Source organism: Brachyistius frenatus, unplaced genomic scaffold, assembly GCF_029030835.1.
Source record: "Brachyistius frenatus isolate BFR_SWC_R1_liver_20210118 unplaced genomic scaffold, ASM2903083v1 Contig_436, whole genome shotgun sequence".
In the NCBI taxonomy this organism is placed as follows: Eukaryota; Metazoa; Chordata; class Actinopteri; family Embiotocidae; genus Brachyistius; species Brachyistius frenatus.
Genome location: NW_027211035.1, coordinates 1 through 22500, shown reverse-complemented (window position 1 = coordinate 22500; position 22500 = coordinate 1). Strand labels below are relative to the sequence as shown.

The following is a 22500-nucleotide window of genomic DNA, read 5'->3' as shown; positions in this document are numbered from 1 at the left end:
TGAGGAGGCCATGAGGATGTTGGCTCAGGTGGGCCGGGTCCGGCACCAGCGGCGCCACAGCGACGTCTCCCTGGCGTTGGCCGAGCCAGACCACATGACCCCGAGGCATCCAGGTAGGAATCCACCCGACAACCGGCAGCTGCCTGGCTTCTTGTTCCACGGCAGTCCACCTGACTCGCTGTTTTCCTCGCAGCTCTCCGTCAGAACCGGGCAGCTAATCACATGAGCCCCACGTCTCCCCGCCGCAGCCCATTACCACAGCAACACCTGGACCCTAGCTCCGCCCTCAAGAGGAAGCCAGCCCCTGAAAGCATGACACAGAGGGCGCGGAGGATGGGCAAGATGCACGTGATTGGTAGCTTCAGCAGCTCGGAGGAGGAGCTAGTGACCACGCCCGATTATACCAGCTGTGATGAGCCTGACAGTGAGTGGCTACATGCTAATAGGGTGTTAATGAGGCTAGGTGGCTACATGCTAATAGATAGTTGTATTAGCCCAGGTGACTACATGCTAACTGCTAGTTACACAAGGCTAGGTGGCTAATGACACCAGATCAGGTCTACACCCCCCTCCCCCCTCCCCTTGTGTAGACTGACCAGGACCGGACTTGCATGACTGAGACTCTTCAGGATTATTATGGTGCAGTTGCTGTTGGACAGTTAGACGGTTGTTCTGCCCCCTGGTGGAGTGTTTATGAGGAACATGTGACCTTCAGGCCCGGAGAACCGGAAAACCTGAGTGTGTTCTCTCCCTCTAATTAGCTCAGTGTGATAATCTGTTTACAGATCAATCTGCCTTCACCTCCAACCAGCTTCACCTGCAGCTCCTCCATCCGCCACCAGAGGGTGCCGCTCACAACAGACAACTTGGCCCACTGTGACCTCTGACCTCTGAAATAACCTCTGCAGTTCTGTCGGGGTCCATGTTCTGTGGTTCCGTTGCTATTGTGGTTCTAGTTTAAAGGATGTTCTGCTGTTCTCTGGTTGGTTCTTCAGTTCTGTGGACTTCCTCTGATGTTCCACCTGATAATACAAATCATTCTCTTTCTTAGGTTCCTGTTCTGTTCTGTCGGACTTTATCATTCTCCTCGTGGTTCTGCAGATGTTCTAGATGGGGTAGTGGCCTGTTCCTTTGTTCCAGGTTCTCCTGTTCCATCTGTTCTGTCAGAACGCCTGTTGCAGGAATCAGGCATCACGCTGACGACATAATCTGCTGCCTTCGTGTGATTGGACCAGAGGTCACCGGGTCAGAGATTATCAACTCTGATTGGCTCAGAGGACTCTTGGCTCCTCCCCTCATGTCTGGAGGAGACGGAGCAGATCAGAGTCTCTGCTACTGCCGCCCTGAAAACAAGCACTCCAAAAGAAGAACCACGAGAACCTTTAACAGGCCGGACCGGACCGGAAAACTCTGGAGAGCCCTGCAGGGTCCTGGAGAACCCGTCTGATAATCTGATCTAGTTTTGGGCCTAACACCTGAGCCGGGCTGCCCCGGTGCTGCCGGGCCGCAGAATCAGCCTCGCTGTTCAATTGGATTAAAAGAGGAGAGTGTGGATTATCAGGAGTCATTGCAGAGACAGGAATAGAACCCCAGAACTAACGCAGCTGGTGAACAACCGGGGAACAACCGGAGAACAACCGGAGAACAACCGGAGAACAACCGGAGAACAACTGGGGAACAACTAAGGAACAACCAGGGAACAACCAGGTAAAAAACAGAACAACCTGGGGAACAACCGGAGAACAACCAGAGAACAACCGACGAACAACCGGGGAACACCCGGGTAAAAAACAGAACAACCTGGGAACAACCGGAGAACAAATAGCGAACAACCAGTGAACAACTGGCGAACAACCGGAGAACAACCGGCGAACAACCGGGGAACTACATGGGAACAACCGAGTAAAAAACAGAACAACCAGGGGAACAACCAGATCTGTGATCCACCTGGACACCTAGACCACCTGGACCACCTGGACACCTGGACCACCTGGACCACCTGGACCACCTGGACCACCTGGACCACCTGGACACCTGGACCACCTGGACACCTGGACCACCTGAACTGCAGCCACAGCTAACAAACACAGGCTAGCATGAGAGGATGCTAATGAAGCTCAGCTAACGAGCTAATGGTGAAGCGGAGAGACGGTCTCAGAGACTCCGTTAATCTGAGTCCAGACAGGTATGAGTTTCTCTGCAGCCTGCAGGCAGAGCTCGGGGCAAACAGCAACCACAGACCCAGTGAGGAGGAGGCACAGCTTCACCTCCTCCTCTTCATCATCCTCCTGATCCTCTGCTTAAGCCCCTCCCTCCTCCATGGCGTCACAGACCTGTGAGTACGCAGCTCGTTTTAAGCTGCTTTGACTCGGTGAGCCGAGAGTCGGATTACAGGCTGCAGGTAGAGGGGCGCGGCCTGTTAGGAGGTTGTCATTGATCTGCTGTGTTTGCGATCGTGTTGACTGGTTGGAGGTTTTACCGGTTACCATGGTGACAGACTGCAGCTCTGCGTGGAGCACCATGTGTAGAATTAATGTTCCTGTCATCTCCTGAAGTTCTCTGCGGAGAACCGTCACAATTCAAATGGACTGACCACAGTGTTCTGTCAACCCTCAGAGTTTCAAACTGACCTCTGACATCTTCTGGTTGCTAGGAGACATGGACAGCCAGTGGTGGGATCATGGTTCCTGGCACGGCGAGTCTGCGCCCATGTCTATGGTAGGTCTAAGCCCCGCCCTCTTTACCGATCAATATCATCGTCACTGGAAATAAATAAATCTGAGCAGTTTTGTCCTCCGGCTGTTTGTTGCTGTTGCAAAGCGACCACATGTGTTAACCACTGTAACTCCTTAGCAGCCGGTCACATGGCAACCGTCCAAGGATGGGGAGCGTCTGATTGGTCGGATTCTCCTGAACAAGCGGATGAAGGACGGGACCGTTCCCGCGGATACGGGAGCGCTGCTGGGACTCAAGGTAATGCTCCTCCTCTTCCTCCTCCTCCTCGTCTTCTTCCTCCTCGTCCTCCTCCTCCTCCTCCTCCTCTTCCTCCTCTTCCTCCTCTTTGCTCATGGATGGTGTGATTTCAGGTTGTAGGGGGAAAGATGACAGAGTCCGGTCGTCTCTGTGCATTCATCACCAAAGTGAAGAGAGGAAGTCTGGCTGACACTGTAGGACACCTGAGACCAGGTAAACACACCAGAGACCAGGTAAACACACCTGAGATTTGGTGGACTGAAGGATGTGTTCATTAATCTGTTTTCCATTTCAGGTGATCAGGTTCTGGAGTGGAATGGTCGGGTTCTTCAGGGGGCCACATTTAACGAGGTCTACAACATTATCCTGGAGTCCAAACCAGAACCAGAGGTGGAGTTGGTGGTCTGCCGGCCGAGTGGGTGAGTCAGAGTTTAGAGCCAGTCTGGGAGGTTCTGATGTTCTAAAAAACAAAACCTTAGTTCTGTGAGAACGTTAACAGATTGTTGTTGATTTGTGTTCCTCAGAGATCTTTCCAGAGCAGAGAGCTCCCACATCCAGCTGGACTCCAGTGAGTCGGATCCACTAACTGTGGTTACCACAGACCCAAAACTACCACAGACCCAGAACCACCACAGACCCAGAACCACCACAGACCCAGAATCACCACAGAACCAGAACCATCACAGACCCTGAACCACTACAGACCCAAAACCACCACAGACCCAGAACCACCACAGACCCAAAACCACCACAGACCCAGGACCACCACAGACCCAGAACCACCACAGACCCAGAACCACCAAGGACCCAAAACCACCTGAGAGCTTGGAACCCGTCCATTTGTCTCATTGAAACCGGTCTTGACACCAAACAGAACGTAGACGAGGTTCCTGCTGAGTCCACATCTGATTCCGTACGTTCTGTGTTCAGGTTCCAGTTCCTTCGAATCTCAGAAAGTGGGTCCGTCCATCTCCGTCACGTCTCCCTTGAGCCCCAGCTTTCTGTCCGGACAGGTCTCTGTAAGTTTCCCAGCATGCACTGCATCTCCACACAGCCCATCAGCTGTTAGTTAACATCCGTTTCCATGGTGATATGTTTTCAGACTCTGACCAGGCGTCCTCTGGTTCCCAGGATCCAGGTAAACTGTAGAGCTGAGTGGAGTGAGATATCTGTGTTCCACTTATCTTTGCTATGTAGTTTAGTTTCTAGTCTGTTAGGCTTGTAGACAGCGGGCCCCTGGGCAGGCACAGCGGGCCCCTGGGCAGGTACAGCGGGCCCCTAGTGGCTACAGTGGGCCCCTGGGCAGGTACAGCGGGCCCCTCGTGGCTACAGAGGGCCCCTGGGCCTGGGTCGGCCCATATGGTACTCCACCTGTAGTTACATAAACGTAGAATATTAGAAGGCAAAGTAGAACCCTGCAGGGTTCTAACAGTGTTAAAAAGAGTTTTATTTGAGCTGCTGTTTCAACATCTATTCTTGAAGGCTCTTCTCTTCGGTTCTGTAAGGTTCCACATGGTGGTTCTTGGTACCAGAGTACTCTGGGTTCTGTGAGCTTCTACTTAAGGGGGTTCTGAGGGTATCCATTGCTGTTGTTCCAAAACCATTCAGCTCATGGTTCACGTGGTTTCAAGACAGTTCTAAAGGACTTTGGTTCTACTTTCAAAGCTACTGTTGGAGGGGTTCCTTTACTTCAGTAGGGTTCTTTTTCTGTTCATAGAGCTCTATTTATCCTCAGAGTTCTTCTGTGTTCTCATTGCTTTTGTTCTATTGGCCTTTTGTTAAGTTCTTTCTGGGTTCATGGGTCTGTAGCACTTTGCTTGTGTTCTCAAATCCCAGGGGTTCTTCAGAAGTAGGGTTCTGTTCTGTTTCTGTTGCACAGATCATTGCTGTTCTTTGTGATTCTGCTGTTCTGTAGGGTTCCACATGTTGGTTCTTCTCTGCGGTTCCCTTCTGTTCTTTGGGATTCTTCTCTGCTTATTTGTTCACTGTTCCAAAAAAAAAAAAATGGCCTCATGTTCTATTGGGTTCTGTTGCCATTGTCTGTGATTCTTCTTCTGTTTTATTGTGTTCAGTGTTCTAATTGTTTCCTCCGATGTTTATTAGGGTTCCTCTGGGTTGCTCTTATTGGGTCCTTTCCTTGTTTTTTGGGGTCAGCTGATGTCATACTGCTCTGTGGCCTTGTTCTAATCTGGAGGGTTCTATCACGGTTCTGTTGTAACTGGTTCTGTTTGGATCTGCTTTTGTTCTATGATCTAGTGTATTGAACATGTCACCGTTCTGTAGGGTTCTCCTCCTAATGATTAGAGTTCCTTTGCTCTTCTATAGACAGCATAGCTCCTCTGTGGTTCTTCAGGGTTCCTCTGCAGCTGTTTGGGGTTCTGATGCTGCTGTTCTGTTTTTGTTCCTGCAGGTGAGGCTGTGGTACGATAAAGTGGGTCATCAGCTGATCGTCACTGTTCTCGGAGCCAAAGAACTTCCTGTTCGCGACGACGGCCGACCGCGGAACCCCTACGTCAAGATCTACTTCCTGCCAGACAGAAGGTACCCAGAAGAACCGCTAAGACCCACAGAACCGCTGGTCGGGTTCTCTGCTCTGTGATCAACTGCTGATTGTTCCTTCCTGTATGTTCAGTGATAAGAGTAAACGGAGAACAAAGACGGTGAAGAAGTCGGTGGAACCTCGGTGGAACCAGACCTTCATGTACTCTCCAATCCACCGACGAGAGTTCAGAGAGCGGATGTTGGAGCTGACGGTCTGGGACCAGGCCCGGGTCCGGGAGGAGGAGAGCCAGTTCCTGGGGGAGGTGAGAACATGTGGAGAACACAGGGAGAACACACAAAAAACACACAAAGAACAGACGGAGAACACAGAACACACGGAAAACACACGGAGAACACAAAGAATATACGGAGAACACATGGAGAACACACAGAACACAGAGACTATACGGAGAACACAGAGAACACAAGGAGAACACAGAGAATACACGGAGAACACACGGAGAACACAAAGAATATACGGAGAACACAGAGAATATACGGAGAACACAGAATATACAGAGAACAGAGAATACACGGAGAACACACGGAGAACACAAAGAATATACGGAGAACACAGAATATACAGAGAACAGAGAATACACGGAGAACACAGAGAACACACGGAGAACACAGAGAATACACGGAGAACACGCGGAGAACATATTGAGAACACAAGGGGAACCCTACAGAACGGTGACGTGTTCAACACACTAGATCATAGAACAAAAGCAGATCCAAACAGAACCAAGTACACAGAGATATCTGTTCTCCGTACGTTCTCATGATGTTCTCTCTGTTCTCTCTCTGTTCTCTTGAAGTTCTCCGTGCGTTCTGTCTCTGTTCACTCTCTGTTCTCTCTCTGTTCTCAGTACGTACTGTCGATGTTCTCTCTGTTCTCTCTCTGTTCTCCTTACGTACTGTTGATGTTCTCTCTCTGTTCGCTCTCTGTTCTCCTTACGTTCTGTTGATGTTCTCTCTGTTCCACGTACGTTCTCCCTGTGTCAGGTTCTCATAGAGCTGGAGTCCGCCCTGCTCGATGATCAGCCTCACTGGTACAAACTGAAGCTTCATGATGTTTCCTCTCTGCCACTGCCCAGCGCCTCCCCCTACCTGCAGAGGAGGGGACTGCAGACTGAGCATGCTCATAGTGGGAGGAGGCTGCAGAGTGAGACACACACACACACACACACACACACACACACACACACACACACACACACACACACACACACACACACACACACACACACACACACACACACACACACACACACACGTTTTCTGTTTGTTTCTGTGCTGCATCAGTTTTTAAAGAGGTCTGACTGCTTTTGTTTGTTTGTTTGTCCTCAGTTCATCTTAATGTTTTGTTTTTAATGTGTTCAATATTTTTCACTTTACTTTTACTGCTTTTACTGATGCTTTGCCAGACACAGGTCCTCACTATAACTCAGGTAATATGTGTGTGTGTGTGTGTGTGTGTGTGTGTGTGTGTGTGTGTGTGTGTGTGTGTGTGTGTGTGTGTGTGTGTGTGGGATGATGAGGTTCTGTTGGAGCTGCTGACAGAAGTTCTCTCATCTCTGCAGGATCTCAGAGGATCAGTGACGGCGAGTTCTCAGATTATGACTGTGAAGACGGTATCGGGGTGATATCAGGTAAACTCCATGTCCCATCATGCTTTGCAACACCTTTATCTTACAGCCAGCCAGTCAGACCTGAGACTGTCCTGGTGATGTCATAGATATCGGCCTCCAGCAGACTTCAGGTCCTCTTGAGATATATATGAGATAAAAACTGTCCTCTTCTCATGTGGTTCAGGGTCCAGGACTACGGACCCGGACCTCCCTCTGAAACCGGACCGGCGCTGGTCTCACCGCAGATCAGTCTAACTCCCGCTCTGTTTCTCTGTGTGCAGACTACCGACAGAATGGGCGGGGCTTCCACAGCTCCACCCTCTCAGTGCCTGAGCAGGTGATGTCATCCAATCACTGCTCCCAATCTGACATAGCCAGGATGAGGTCACGGTCACCGAGCCAACCGCCTCCTCACAGGTAAGGAGACAAACTGAGATGAGAGCAGACAGAGGACGAGATGACGGACGAGACGACGGACGGGACGAGTTTGTTGGACTATCTTTTGAACTTTTGAAGTCCAGACATCCAATCGGCTTCCTGAACGGCCTCACCTTTATTTGACCAAAACTCACTTTCTTTACATCCCATCCTGACCTCTGTGACCTCTGACCTCTGGTTACCAGCGGTAACACTCCGTACCCGTTGTACCGAGAGGACGCCGTGCGGCTGCTGCGAGGCTCCAAACTGGGCAGAGCGTACTCTGACGCCAGCCAGTACAGCAGCCTAGACAGGTAACCATGGTAACACATAGCAACACTCCTGACCTGGGTCACCTGGACGGCAGCCAATCAACATGCAGTCTGGGTCTCACAAACCTGTTTCAAAAAAGTTGGGACGCTGCATAAAATGTAAATACAAACCGAAACCTTTCAATAACGTGTGATAATGTGAAGCGAATACCTCGATCAATACATCAATCAATAAATAATCAGTAAACATCCTGTCAGACTGAAGCAGGCACACCTGTCCTAGCAGGTAAGCCCTGCCCGTTTACTGCTGTTGGGCCAATCATAAATCACTACACCAAAGACCTCATGAACAGGTGTGACCCAGGACTGGATATAGAACTGTTATAGACCTGATACAGGTGTTAGCACAGCTCATTAGTACAGCTAGTTAGTACAGCTCATTAGCACAGCTCGTTAGTACTGCTCGTTAGTATAGCTCGTTAGTACAGCTCGTTAGTACTGCTCGTTAGTACTGCTTGTTAGTATAGCTCATTAGTACAGTTCGTTAGTGCAGTTCATTAGTACTCTTTAGTACTGCTAATTACTCTTTTCCAATACTGGTTTGATTGATGGACGATGTACTGGTTTTCGTCCCACTTGTGTTCCTGTTGAATGTCACTGCTCTTGGTCTGTAGTTCAGAACTGGTTCTGGTTTTACCAGTAGGTTACTTGTAGTACTGGTGGTAGTACAGTTGTAGTACTGGTTGCAGTACAGTTGTAGTACTGGTGGTAGTACTGGTGGTAGTACAGTTGTAGTACTGGTTGCAGTGGAGTTGTGGTACTGGTGGTAGTACTGGTGGTAGTAGTGGTTGCAGTACAGTTGCAGTACAGTTCTAGTACTGGTTGTAGTACCGGTTGTAGTACTGGTTGTAGTAAAGTTGTAGTACTGTGTCTCTTTGTATTCAGGAGACCACTCAGGAGAATGTCTGTTACCACTTCTCTGGATTCCCACGACAGGTATTGCAGCAGTAGTAGGAAGTACTATAGTAGTAGTAGTATCAATTCCCACAGTAGTGTGTGTCAAGTAGTAGTATGAGTCGTAGTATCAGTAGTAGTAGTAGTAATAGTATGAGTCATAATATCAGAACTAGCAGTAGTAGTGGTATGAGTCATAGTATCAGCAGTAGTACCTGCAGTATTCTTACCTCGGTGTGTGTTTTTCTGTGCGTAAGATACTTTAACGGTCCGAACCACACCTGGACCAACCACATGCTAAATGGGAGCTGTGAGGACTACAGGTGAGCCCAGTGCATTGTGGGTAGTGTAGTGTTAGATGACGCGGTGGTTGTGATGGTTCTGGAGTTCTGACGTCTTTCTGTTCCTCAGTCAGGACTTCATCCCCGACTTCCCGTACGAGCCCGACGCCTACGAGGAGGAGCTGCTCAGGTGAACAGATGAACGGTTGGACTTTAGGATGGGGGACGTTCAGACAGATGTAGACGTAGACAAACCATGTAGAACGTCCCTGATTTCTCTCCCGGTGTCCTTTGCTGTGTGTTCTCTGTGACTGAGGCCTTCTGGGAAATCCCAGCAGGCCCTCTTCTCTGGTTTTCAGCCTTCAGTGCCTTACAGTTCCTCACTCACAACCCTCCGCAGGTGACGACGGCCTGGTCACCATGGTGATGGAACTAACTAAACCGGCCCACAAGCGCCGGGGTTGTCATGGTTATGTGGGTATCTGTTGTCATGGTGATGTACAGGTACAGTCGTGGGATGGACCGGCGGGATTACTACAGTCGCTCTCGCTCAGCCGACCAGCGAGCGATGGTCGACCGACCCGTCTACACGCGCTCACACTCCACCGACAGAGCTGACTCCGCCCACCTGAGGTCTGGAGGCTCCGCCCCCCCTTCGCCTGCTCTGATCAGGTGACCTGCAGGCAACCAATCAGAAAACGTCTTCCTCTCTGTGGTGCTGCATGACGTCTCACTCAGCACTGGCCATGTCCCTTTCATTTGAGCCCCTCCCCCTGATTCACATCACAGTGACATCACACCTCCAACATGCTGTTTTTATATTCTGTTGGATTATAATGAATTTTTTCTTCTTGCATGTTTTCACATGTTTGTTTTACAGCATGCTGGTCATTGTTGTTGTTGTTGTTTGCTGTTGTTTGTGTGCTGATGATGTATGTCCACAAACTGTGCAACACAAAACTGATGAAAGCAGCAGCTGATCTCTGCGCTGTGTTCACGACCTCCATCACTGCATCACTGTGTCCGACAGATATATAGGTGTCCAGGTGTTCCAGTGAGCAGTGATGGAGGCTCCGCCCTCCTCAGCAGCTCCCTGGAGTCCAGACTTCCAGATAAACAGAGATTTAACCTCCATAAATGTTGCTGACCTCCAGTGGTTTCATTCTCACCTAGCTGCAGGGCAGGTGTGTGTACGATTGTGTGTCCAAGTGTGTGTCCAGATGTGTGTCCAGGTTTGTGTCCAAGTGTGTGTTCAGGTGTGTCCAGGTGTGTGTCCAGGTGTGTTCCAGGGCATCACCACTGGGTGCTGCTGTCCTCTCTGGTCCATGATGCCTGTTAATGCAGGATGAAACCAGGAAGTAGACACAGGTTCTGATTGGCTCAAACCTGCATTACAGTGACATCATACAGCTGTTGACGTGGCGACTGAAGACTAAACATCTGTAGTTTCTGCAGGATCTTAAACATCAGGATTGTTTGTGCCAAACTTTTCACCTGTGACTCAGCCAGATTGATGGTGTAACCATGGAGACGGTGGATTGATTGTTAGCAGATAACAGGGTAGCGTAGCTAATCCGAAGACTGTGACCTTTGACCCTCCTCTCAGGCTGGTCGAGTGACTCCGAGGTTTTTTCCCGACAGGGCGAACGATCGAGGATCCGCCCTCACGAGTCTGATGGGAACGCCGGTCTGCAGCCGCAGAGGACGGCAGCTGCCTGCCGTCCCACCCAAAGGAGCCTCGGAGAGAAGTACGTATGTTAGTGGTTCCATCGGGGCCACCAGGGTCCAACAGGGGCCACTAAGGGCCAACAGGGTCCAACAGGGGCCACCAGGGGCCACCAATGTCCAACAGGGGCCACTAGGGGCCACCAGGGGCCACCTGAGGCCAACAGGATCAAACAGGGGCCAACAGGGTCCAACAGGGGCCACCAGAGGGCACCAGGGGCCAACAGTGTCCAACAGGGGCCAACAGGGACCACCAGGGGCCACCTGGGCCCACCAGGGGCCACCTGGGCCACCTGGGCCAATAGGGACCACCAGAGGCCACCAAAGGCCAACAGGGGCCACCAGAGGCCAACAGAGTCCAAAAGGGGCCACCAGAGGCCACCAGAGTCCAACAGGGTTCACTAGAGGCCAACAGGGGCTACCAGGGGACCCTGGTAGATCCTGTTGGACCCCCAGCGGTCTAATACTTGAGTTGTTTTTCAGATGGAGGAGAACCCTCTGACCCGATGCAGACAGGTACTGACACCAGAACATGTTTACCTGCTTAGAACTATAACATATCTGCTTTTGTGTGGAGCCTCGTAGAACCTCATAGAACCCTGGGAGAAGCTCGAGGAAGCTCATAGAACCTTGTAAAACCTCATAGCAGCTTGAAGAACCTCCTAGTGTATTTAGTTTGATATGAAACGGAATGAGAGGGAACAGGTTGGGAAACACTGATCTGTTTGTGTCCTGATCATCATCTTGTTCTAAGGTCCAGTAGAATCAGCAAACAGACCATAATACTACAGACTGTAATACTAAAGACAGTAATACATACTACAGACTATAACAGACCATAATACTGAAGACCGTAATACTACAGACTATAACAGACCATAATAGCCTGGAAAAGGTGGTGGAGAGGAGGACGCTGAACAAACTATTATCCATATTGGATAATCCTGACCACCTGCTGCGGTGACAGCGGAGCACTTTCTCTAAAAGATTCCTCCAGCTCCGCTGTCACAAGGACAGATACAGGAGATCATTCCTGCCGACCGCAATAAGACTGTACAATAACTCACCTCTGGCAAAATCCATCACACAACAATAACACTGTTGACTGTGTTTCTTGGTTGTTTGTATATAATATATATAGATATATACTGTACTGTATATACTGTGCATTTTATATTTAAACATTTTTACTGCTATTTTATTGCTTTTCTATTGTTCTATTATTATCTTATTGCTTCTGTATGCTGCTGTAGCGAAAAAATTTCCCCTTGGGGATTAATAAAGTAAATACCTAACCTAACCTAACCTAATACTAAAGACCGTAATACTACAGACTATAACAGACCATAATACTGTAGATCGTAATACTACAGACCATAAAACTGAAGACAGCAATGCTACAGACCATAATACTAAAGACAGTAATACTGCAGATCATAACAGACCACAATACGAAAGACCATAATACTAAAGACAGTAATACCACAGACCATAATACTACAGACCGTAATACTACAGACCATAATACCACAGACCATAACAGACCATAACACTGAAGACCGAAATATTACAGATCATAATACTACAGACCATAATACTACAGACCATAAAACTGAAGACAGCAATGCTACAGACCACAATACTAAAGACCTTATTACTACAGACTGTAATAGTGAAGACCGTAATACTACAGACCGTAATACTACAGACCATAAAACTGAAGACAGTAATACTACAGACCATAATACTAAAGACAGTAATACCACAGACCGTAATACCACACACCATAATACTACAGACCATAATTCTAAAGGGCATAATACTACCACCACCTTGCTTCACAGCTGGTCGGAGCTTCTTCATGTTGCCTCATCTCAGTGTTGTCATCATTTCCCAGAATTCCTGATGAGTAAAAAGTGGTCATGTGATTAGTTAGCTGACAGGCCGTGTAGTCATTCATCTTCTCGTTGTCTGTTTTCATGCATCTCATCATTTCCCTTCTGCTGTCCATCACTTTTAGCCCCGCCCACCACAGGAGCACCAATGGCAACCACTGCCACTCCCACTCCACACCATCAAGTCCCTCTTCCTGCCCATAAACAGGTCCCTGCTCCTGTCAATCATCAACCTCCTCCTGTCATACGAATCCAAGCCCCTCCTCCTCCCACCCAGTCCCGCCTACCTCCTACACCTGCGCCTGCACCTGCGCCTGCACCTGCGCCTGCACCTGCGCCTGCACCTGCGCCTGCACCTGCAGTTGCGCCTGCAGCTGCGCCTGCGCCTACACCTGCGCCTGCAGCTGCAGCTGCACCACCTGCGCCTGCACCTGCGCTTGCAGCTGCGCCTGCGCCTACACCTGTGCCTGCAGCTGTACCTGCCTCGACTTCTACTTCCATACCTGCTCCTGCCCAAGCTCCACCCCCTGTTCAAATCCAGCCCTCAGGTCCTGCCATCCAATCACAGCCACCTCCTGAACCCATCCCGCCCCCTCCACCTCCACCTGCCCCGACACCAAGCCCTGCCCCCTCACCAGTTCCACTCACACAGACTCCAGGTGTGTACATTGCAGGTTCGAAATGTCTGTCATTGTTGACCAATAGAACCAGTAGAAGTATTAGAACCAATAGAACCAATAGAACTAATAGCACCAATAGAACCAGTTGACCCAGTGGAACCAGTAGAACCAATAGAATCACTAGAACCAATAGCACCAATAGAACCAGTGGACCCAGTGGAACCAGTAGAACCAATAGAACCAATAGAACCAATAGAACCAATAGAACCAATATAAACAATAGAACCAGTGGAACCAGTAGAATAATTATTTAGTGCTTCAGATAGTCAGGTGTGTGTCAGATTTCTTTCATTCATTAATTTGTTCATGTTGATTACATCATGCTGACATCATCACGCCACACCTGTCAGAGATGGACAGACGCTCAGCAACACCTGGAGGGACCAGAAAAGGTCAGTTTAGTCTGACGCTGTGGTCAGGTGACTTTCGTCAGCCCAGGTTTATGGTCATGATGATGTCTCTGTTGTCTGACCAATCACCTCTCTCTGTCTGCATGATGCAGAGGTCACATGGGAGGACCAACAGAAGCAAACAGCCAATGGTATGGTGCTATCTGTTAGCCAAACCCCCCTGCAGACAGGTAGACTGTAGATCATGTGATCCGTTAGTCGCCCAGGTGTGTTCAGATATGTTTGGACTGTGTTCCATCTCTCGTCGTGTTCCTATAGAGAACAACTCTCTGGATGTTCCACTGCGCCGTGTGGCGGTCGGTCCCGACCCGCTGGTGGTCTGGGCTAATCGCCACAGCGACGTCAGTCGGGCTGAGCGGCAAAGAAGATCAGTTGAGTTGGTTTGATGGACACAGGAAGTCGGGTTCCAGCGCTGACATCACACATCACCTGCTGCTCGTTCTGTTGAGTCGTTTGATCGATGACTCTGATGTCAGTGAGAGGATGTTTTGGGATGATGTCAGTGCCCGTAATGACATCACGTAATGTCACTTAAGTTTACGAGAGCATTTCCTCTGAGTATATTTAAATACATGATGTATGACACAGTGACATCACTGTCTGCAGTGCCTAACTGAAACTATGACATCACAGACTCGAACCGACCTCTCTTTAAACTGTGACATCACCAGGTGTTGTACTGACCTAACAATCCTCTTTGTCTCTGCAGGTGTGTTAAAGGACCCTTCAAAGGTAAGCAGACACCACACCACTGCACATACAGCACCTGTGATGTCACACACCTGCTCACCTGTCCACCTGTCCTCTGTTTCCAGATGAAGGACAGCCTGTCCTTTAAATCATCAGACAGTGATGTCAGCGATGTGTCGGCCATATCCAACACCTCCGACATCCGATCTGTACCCAGGATCAGGTGAGGATAGGAACCAGTTACCAGGAACCAGGGACCAGTCATAGACCAGGAACCAGTCAAAGACCAGGAACCAGGGACCAGTCATCGACCAGGAACCATGAACCTGTCATAGACCAGGAACCAGGGACCAGTCATAGACCAGGAACCATGAACCTGTCATAGACCAGGAACCAGGGACCAGTCATAGACCAGGAACCATGAACCTGTCATAGACCAGGAACCATGGACCAGTCATAGACCAGGAACCATGGACCAGTCACAGACCAGGAACCATGAACCTGTCACAGACCAGGAACCATGGACCAGTCATAGACCAGGAACCATGGACCAGTCACAGACCAGGAACTGGTCACAAACCAGGAACCAATTACAGACTAGGGACCAATGATAGACCAGGGACGAGTCACAGACCAGGAACCAGGAACAGTCATTGACCAGGATCCAGTCACAGACCAGGAACCAGTCACCTCACAGTGTTCCAGAGTCCTCAGTACATTAGCTTGTCTTCTGTTCACGTCCCATGATGCATCAGTCATCCTTCTGCATGATTTAATGCTGATTCTGGTCATTTTAGCGTGTTGTTATGTAAATACAGAATGCTAATTATGTTAGCATTATAAGTTAACATAGTTATGTTAGCATGCTAGCATGTGTTACCTTCATCATCTTCATTGTGCATGTTTCTGTCTTCATGCTGCTGCTCTCACTGATTGGTGAGACAGTCAGATGGAATCTGTGGAAGGCCAATCAGTGGATTTAGGGGCGGGATCAGAGGAAACACAGGAGATAATGGGGAAAGCAGAGGGTGGAGCCACGCTGCAGAAGAGCGAATCAGTGGAGGAAGGAGAGGAGGTGGAGCCTGAGAGTACAAAGTAAGAGACCAACGATTCAATCTGGAATCAGGCTGATTATCATGGCAACAGGGGGGATACCGCCCATTTCCTCTGTGTGCTGATGTGATGTGTTTATGCCCCTCCCCCTTAGGTGACTGAGAGGTGTTTATGACCCTCCCCTTTTAGTTGACTCAGGTGTGTTTATGCCCATCCCCCTCAAGTTACTCACAGGTGTTTATGCCACGCCCCAAGTGACTCACAGGTGTATTTATGCCCCTCCCCCTCAGGTGACTCAGGTGTGTTTATGCCCTTCCCCCTCAGGTGACTCACAGGTGTGTTTTGGCCCCTCCCCTCAGGTGGCTGACAGGTTCCCTCTCTTCCTGTAGGGCGGGGCCAGTGGCCGGAGCTCCTCTCACCAAGTCTTCGAGTGTCGGAGGTGAGATCTGCTCGTTGGGGAGAAACGATGACGATGATGACGACAAGAAGCGGCGCTCGAGCTTCGGAGCAAAGATGATGGGGATGGTCGGACTGGGAAAGAAGAGTCAGAGCGCCTCCCAGCTGAACCCAGAGGGTCAGTCCAGTACGACCAGCACGCCATTACAGTCCAGGGTCCTGACCAGGACCAGGACCAGTTCTGTTCCAGAACTGAGCCTGTTTCAGTCAACACAACTGTTCACTTCTTCTTTTCTGTGTCCCTCTGTGTCCCCCGGTGTCCCTTTACATCTCCCTGTGTCCCTCTGTGTCCCTTTATGCCACCCGGTGTCCCCCTGTGTCCCTTCAGAGGAGGAGAAGAAGAAGAAGGTGATCAGACTTCCTGTCCAGAGGAGCGTTGAAACCGGTTTGGCCGTCGAGTTTAAATCTCGTTTCACCCGACAACCGAGTCGAGATCCGGACGCAGAGGACCCCAAACCTGGAGCGTACGAACCTGTCCTGTCTCTAATGTCTCTACTGTCTCTAATGTCTCTACTGTCTCTACCTCATGTCCAGATCTTCCTTTCGTTCTTTTGTCACGTTTCATCGTTCTCTCTCTGTCGCAACTCTACATTTAAATTTAGTTTTTGACTTCTTCGTTCTTCCGCTCTTGTTAGTTTTTATTTCTTTGTGTTTGACGTCGATTGTTTTGTCTCTTCAGTCTCATTTTTCCAGGAGTGAAGTTGGCATCAGACAAACAGTTCACTGGCTTCCTGGAGGGATTAGGCCCTGCCCAGCTGGTTGGACGGCAGACTCTGGCCACGCCTCCCATGGGTAGGGACCAATCAAAGCCTATAACATATGGGTACATGTGTACTTGTGTACATATGCTGTAAACAACATAACAGAAATAGTAACAGTAAACATTAACAGGAACAGTAAACAGTCAACAGTAACAGTAAACAGAAACAGTAACAGGAACAGAAACAGAAACAGTAACAGTAAACAGTAATAGTAAACAGTAACAGTAAACAGTAACAGGAACAGTAAACAGTAACAGTAACAGGAACAGTAAAAGTAAACGGTAATAGTAAACAGGAACAGAAACAGTAACAGGAACAGTAAACAGTAACAGTAACAGGAACAGTAAACAGTAACAGTAAACAGAAACAGTAAAAGTAAACGGTAATAGTAAACAGGAACAGAAACAGTAACAGGAACAGAAACAGAAACAGAAACAGTAAAAGTAACAGGAACAGTAAACAGTAAACAGTAATAGTAAACAGTAACATTAAACAGTAACAGGAACAGAAACAGTAACAGTAACAGTAAACAGTAACAGTAAACAGGAACAGGAACAGAAACAGTGACAGTAAACAATAACAGAAATAGTAACAGTAAATAGTAACAGTAAACAGTAACAGTAAACAGAAACAGTAAACAGAAACAGTAAACAGAAACAGGAACAGAAACAGTAAACAGGAACAATAAACAGGAACAGAAACAGTAACAGTAAACAGTATACAGTAACAGTAAACAGAAACAGTAACAGTAAACAGTAACAGTAAACACAAACAGTAAACAGAAACAATAACAGTAAACAGAAACAATAAACAGTAAACAGTAACAGTAAACAGAAATAGTAACAGTAAACAGAAACAATAACAGTAAACAGAAACAATAAACAGTAAACAGAAACAGAAAACAGTAACAGTAAACAGAAACAGTAAACAGTAACAGTAAACAGAAACAATAACAGTAAACAGAAACAATAAACAGCAAACAGAAACAGTAAACAGGAACAGTAAACAGTAACAGTAAACAGAAACAGTAACAGTAACAGTAAACAGAAACAGTAAACAGTAACAGTAAACAGGAACAGTTAACAGGAAACAGTAACAGTAAACAGAAACAGTAACAGTAAACAGTAACAGTAAACAGTACCACAGTGACATTCATTTACACGTCAGTGTTGACACGGATACAGGAAGTCCCCTTTGACTGGTTAGATTATTCAGGTGATAGAATAAAGAAAGTAAACATCTGTCATCTGTGACATCATATTATATGTGAGACTCTGATTGGGTCTCTGTTGGTCAGGTGACATCCAGATTGGGATGGTTTACCGAAAGGAGCGTCTGGATGTGGAGGTGATCCGAGCCCGGGGGCTTGTAGGTAAACAGGGCAACAAGAACACTCCAGGTAATAAAACTACACACTACTACACAACACTACTATACACCAATACACACCAATACACAACACTACACTCTACTATACACCACTACACAGTACGACACACCAATACACAACACTACACACTACTATACACCACTACACAGCACTACACACCACTACACAACAGTACAAACTACTATACACCAATATACAACACTGCACACTATTACACTCCACTATACACTACTATACACCACTACACAACACTATACACTACTATACACCAATACACACAACTACACAATACTACACATGACTATAGACCAATACACAACACTACACACTACTTTACACCAATACACACTACTCCACACTATTACACAACACTACACACCACTACACACTACTACACACCAGTATACACCACTAGACAAAACTACACAACATTACACAACACTATCCAGCTGTGTGTGTGTGTGTGTGTGTGTGTGTGTGTGTGTGTGTGTGTGTGTGTGTGTGCTGACTGATCCAGGTGTGTGTGTGTGTGTGTGTGTGTGTGTGTGTGTGTGTGTGTGTGTGTGTGTGTGTGTGTGTGTGTGTGTGTGTGTGTGTGTGTGTGTGTGTGTGTGTGTGTGTGTGTGTGTGTTGCAGCTCCATATGTGAAAGTGTACCTGATGGACAACGGTAAGTGTGTGTTGAAGAGAAGAACTCGTCTGGCTCGAAAAACCCTCGACCCTCTTTATCAGCAGCAGCTGCAGTTTGAAGAAAACCCTGAAGGAAAGGTACTGCAGGTAAATCCACACACTGAGCTGTCAATCAAACACAGGCTCTACACACCCACTCAGGTGACATCCAATCAGAATACAAGAAACCCAAAATATCTGACAGTTCAACACAAAACCAGAAACACGTAAACATCGAGTCAGCTGACACCAAGGGACGTAAACAATCTGATGGCCAGTCGAACTCAGGCGTGTCTGATGTCCTTCAGGTGTGTCTGATGTCTCTCAGGTGTGTTTGATGTCCCTGAGGTGTGTCTGATGTCCTTCAGGTGTGTCTGATGTCACTCAGGTGTGTTTGATGTCCCTCAGGTGTGTTTGATGTCCCTCAGGTGTGTCTGATGTCCCTTAGGTGTGTCTGATGTCACTCAGGTGTGTTTGATGTCCCTCAGGTGTGTCTGATGTCCCTAAGGTGTTTCTGATGTCCCTCAGGTGTGTTTGATGTCCCTCAGGTGTGTTTGATGTCACTCAGGTGTGTCTGATGTCCCTCAGGTGTGTTTGATGTCCCTCAGGTGTGTCTGATGTCCCTCAGGTGTGTCTGATGTCACTCAGGTGTGTTTGATGTCACTCACGTGTGTCTGATGTCCCTAAGGTGTTTCTGATGTCCCTCAGGTGTGTTTGATGTCCCTCAGGTGTGTTTGATGTCACTCAGGTGTCACCTGTCTGTCTCTACAGATCATTGTTTGGGGCGACTACGGCCGAATGGACCATAAATCCTTCATGGGTTCTGCTCAGATCCTACTGGACGATCTGGACCTGTCCAACATGGTGATTGGTTGGTTTAAACTTTTTCCTGCCACCTCATTGGTGGACCCTGCCTTGGCCCCACTGACCAATAATAAGACAGAGGCCGGAAAGTCATAACGTCAGGATGCTGGACTGACTCTATCGTCATAGTAACAGGCCCAGAGGGAACACAAAGTTGATGGGCGGGGGCTACAAATATCCCATGATCCTCCTCTGCTGCTGCATGCTGCATGATGACATCACTGTGATGACACAATTGTCATGAAAGCTCCATCCCCCTGACCCTCCCCCTGAGGGCAGGGCCAAGCAGCAAAGGATACTGGGAAACAGAGGAGATGCCTTGTGCGCTGCAGCTGCCAGCAGCTCCTCAGGGGTCACGTGACTGTTAGGGGCGTGTCGAGAACCCATAGACTCAGTCTGTCGCCTGATAGTTTCCATGGAGACGCAGGAACATGGAGGTCTGCTTCATTATGTTTTTGCATGGAACGATGAAAAGTTTAGAACATAAAATCATCAGAAATGTCAAATGACAAAAAGAACATGAGAATGTCGCCTGAAAAATAAAAGATTATCAAAAGTCCTCAGAGGTTCTGGTTTTGTTCTACTGAGTCTGATTCTACAGGTGACTGACACACCTACAGTTCTACAAGGTTGTGCTGGGAACACAACTGGTTCTATGAGGTTCTACGAAGTTCTATTGGGACCACAACTGGTTCTACGAGGTTGTGCTATGCATACTAATGACTTTTTAAAAAAAAATTATATTATGGTTCATTATATGCTATAGTGTGACTTTTTTTTAATCATATTATAGACGACGTGCTATAGTATGACTTTTTATCATATTATAAACGACATGCTATAGTGTGACTTTTTATCATATTTTAGACGACATGCTATAGTGTGAATTTTTATCATATTATAGACGACATACTATAGTATGACTTTATTATCATATATTAGACTACATGCTATAGTGACTTTTTATATCATATTTTAGACGACATGCTATAGTATGACTTTTTATCATATTATAGACGACATGCTATAGTATGACTTTTTTATCATATTTTAGACGACATGCTATAGTATGACTTTTTATATCATATTTTAGACGACATGCTATAGTATGACTTTTTATATCATATTTTAGACGACATGCTATAGTATGACTTTTTATATCATATTATAGACGACATACTAGTGTGACTTTTTATATCATATTTTAGACGACATACTATAGTATGACTTTTTATATCATATTTTAGACGACATGCTATAGTATGACTTTTTTATCATATTTTAGACGACATGCTATAGTATGACTTTTTTATCATATTTTAGACGACATGCTATAGTATGACTTTTTTATCATATTTTAGACGACATGCTATAGTATGACTTTTTTATCATATTTTAGACGACATGCTATAGTATGACTTTTTTTATCATATTTTAGACGACATGCTATAGTATGACTTTTTTTATCATATTTTAGACGACATGCTATAGTATGACTTTTTTTTATCATATTTTAGACAACATGCTATAGTATGACTTTTTTATCATATTTCAGACGACATGCTATAGTATGACTTTTTTATCATATTTTAGACGACATGCTATAGTATGACTTTTTTATCATATTTTAGACGACATGCTATAGTATGACTTTTTTATCATATTTTAGACGACATGCTATAGTATGACTTTTTTATCATATTTAGACGACATGCTATAGTATGACTTTTTTATCATATTTTAGACGACATGCTATAGTATGACTTTTTTATCATATTTTAGACGACATGCTATAGTATGACTTTTTTATCATATTTTAGACGACATGCTATAGTGTGACTTTTTTATCATATTTTAGACGACATGCTATAGTATGACTTTTTTTATCATATTTTAGACGACATGCTATAGTATGACTTTTTTTATCATATTTTAGACGACATGCTATAGTATGACTTTTTTATCATATTTTAGACGACATGCTATAGTATGACTTTTTTTATCATATTTTAGACAACATGCTATAGTATGACTTTTTTATCATATTTTAGACGACATGCTATAGTATGACTTTTTTATCATATTTTAGACGACATGCTATAGTATGACTTTTTTATCATATTTTAGACGACATGCTATAGTATGACTTTTTTATCATATTTTAGACGACATGCTATAGTATGACTTTTTTATCATATTTTAGACGACATGCTATAGTATGACTTTTTTATCATATTTTAGACGACATGCTATAGTATGACTTTTTTATCATATTTTAGACGACATGCTATAGTATGACTTTTTTATCATATTTTAGACGACATGCTATAGTGTGACTTTTTTATCATATTTTAGACGACATGCTATAGTATGACTTTTTTATCATATTTTAGACGACATGCTATAGTATGACTTTTTTATCATATTTTAGACGACATGCTATAGTATGACTTTTTTATCATATTTTAGACGACATGCTATAGTATGACTTTTTTATCATATTTTAGACGACATGCTATAGTATGACTTTTTTATCATATTTTAGACGACATGCTATAGTATGACTTTTTTTTTATCATATTTTAGACGACATGCTATAGTATGACTTTTTTATCATATTTTAGACGACATGCTATAGTATGACTTTTTTATCATATTTTAGACGACATGCTATAGTATGACTTTTTTATCATATTTTAGACGACATGCTATAGTATGACTTTTTTATCATATTTTAGACGACATGCTATAGTATGACTTTTTTTATCATATTTTAGACGACATGCTATAGTATGACTTTTTTATCATATTATAGACGACATGCTATAGTATGACTTTT

General features: G+C 46.2%; 1 protein-coding gene across 14 annotated transcripts in view; it reads left to right on the top strand.

The window, feature by feature from the left end:
• The window catches only part of LOC138637155 (regulating synaptic membrane exocytosis protein 2-like), a 26716-nt gene extending 6496 nt beyond the window's left edge, over positions 1–20220 (top strand). The window contains exons 6-36 of one of the 14 annotated variants that reach the window (XM_069725646.1): positions 1–113; positions 194–424; positions 2654–2718; positions 2854–2973; positions 3087–3186; positions 3269–3392; positions 3498–3541; positions 3904–3992; positions 4076–4111; positions 5384–5514; positions 5606–5777; positions 6520–6679; positions 7098–7166; positions 7427–7562; positions 7769–7876; positions 8780–8830; positions 9046–9111; positions 9200–9259; positions 9574–9741; positions 10711–10817; positions 12815–13033; positions 13151–13348; positions 14489–14511; positions 14595–14692; positions 15415–15564; positions 15912–16096; positions 16307–16442; positions 16658–16770; positions 18037–18138; positions 18766–18905; positions 19569–20220. The exon at positions 1–113 is cut by the window's left edge and continues 122 nt beyond it. In XM_069725646.1, coding sequence (XP_069581747.1) covers positions 1–113; positions 194–424; positions 2654–2718; positions 2854–2973; positions 3087–3186; positions 3269–3392; positions 3498–3541; positions 3904–3992; positions 4076–4111; positions 5384–5514; positions 5606–5777; positions 6520–6679; positions 7098–7166; positions 7427–7562; positions 7769–7876; positions 8780–8830; positions 9046–9111; positions 9200–9259; positions 9574–9741; positions 10711–10817; positions 12815–13033; positions 13151–13348; positions 14489–14511; positions 14595–14692; positions 15415–15564; positions 15912–16096; positions 16307–16442; positions 16658–16770; positions 18037–18138; positions 18766–18905; positions 19569–19757 — 3703 coding nt within the window. In that variant the 3' untranslated portion in view covers positions 19758–20220. Of the gene's footprint in view, positions 114–193; positions 425–2653; positions 2719–2853; positions 2974–3086; positions 3187–3268; positions 3393–3497; positions 3542–3903; positions 3993–4075; positions 4112–5383; positions 5515–5605; positions 5778–6519; positions 6680–7097; positions 7167–7426; positions 7563–7768; positions 7877–8779; positions 8831–9045; positions 9112–9199; positions 9260–9573; positions 9742–10710; positions 10818–12814; positions 13349–14488; positions 14512–14594; positions 14693–15414; positions 15565–15911; positions 16097–16306; positions 16443–16657; positions 16771–18036; positions 18139–18765; positions 18906–19568 lie in introns of those variants that run through there. The other 13 variants (XM_069725644.1, XM_069725642.1, XM_069725651.1 and 10 more) reach the window with 13 other exon arrangements.
• The last annotated feature ends 2280 nt before the right edge of the window (positions 20221–22500 follow it).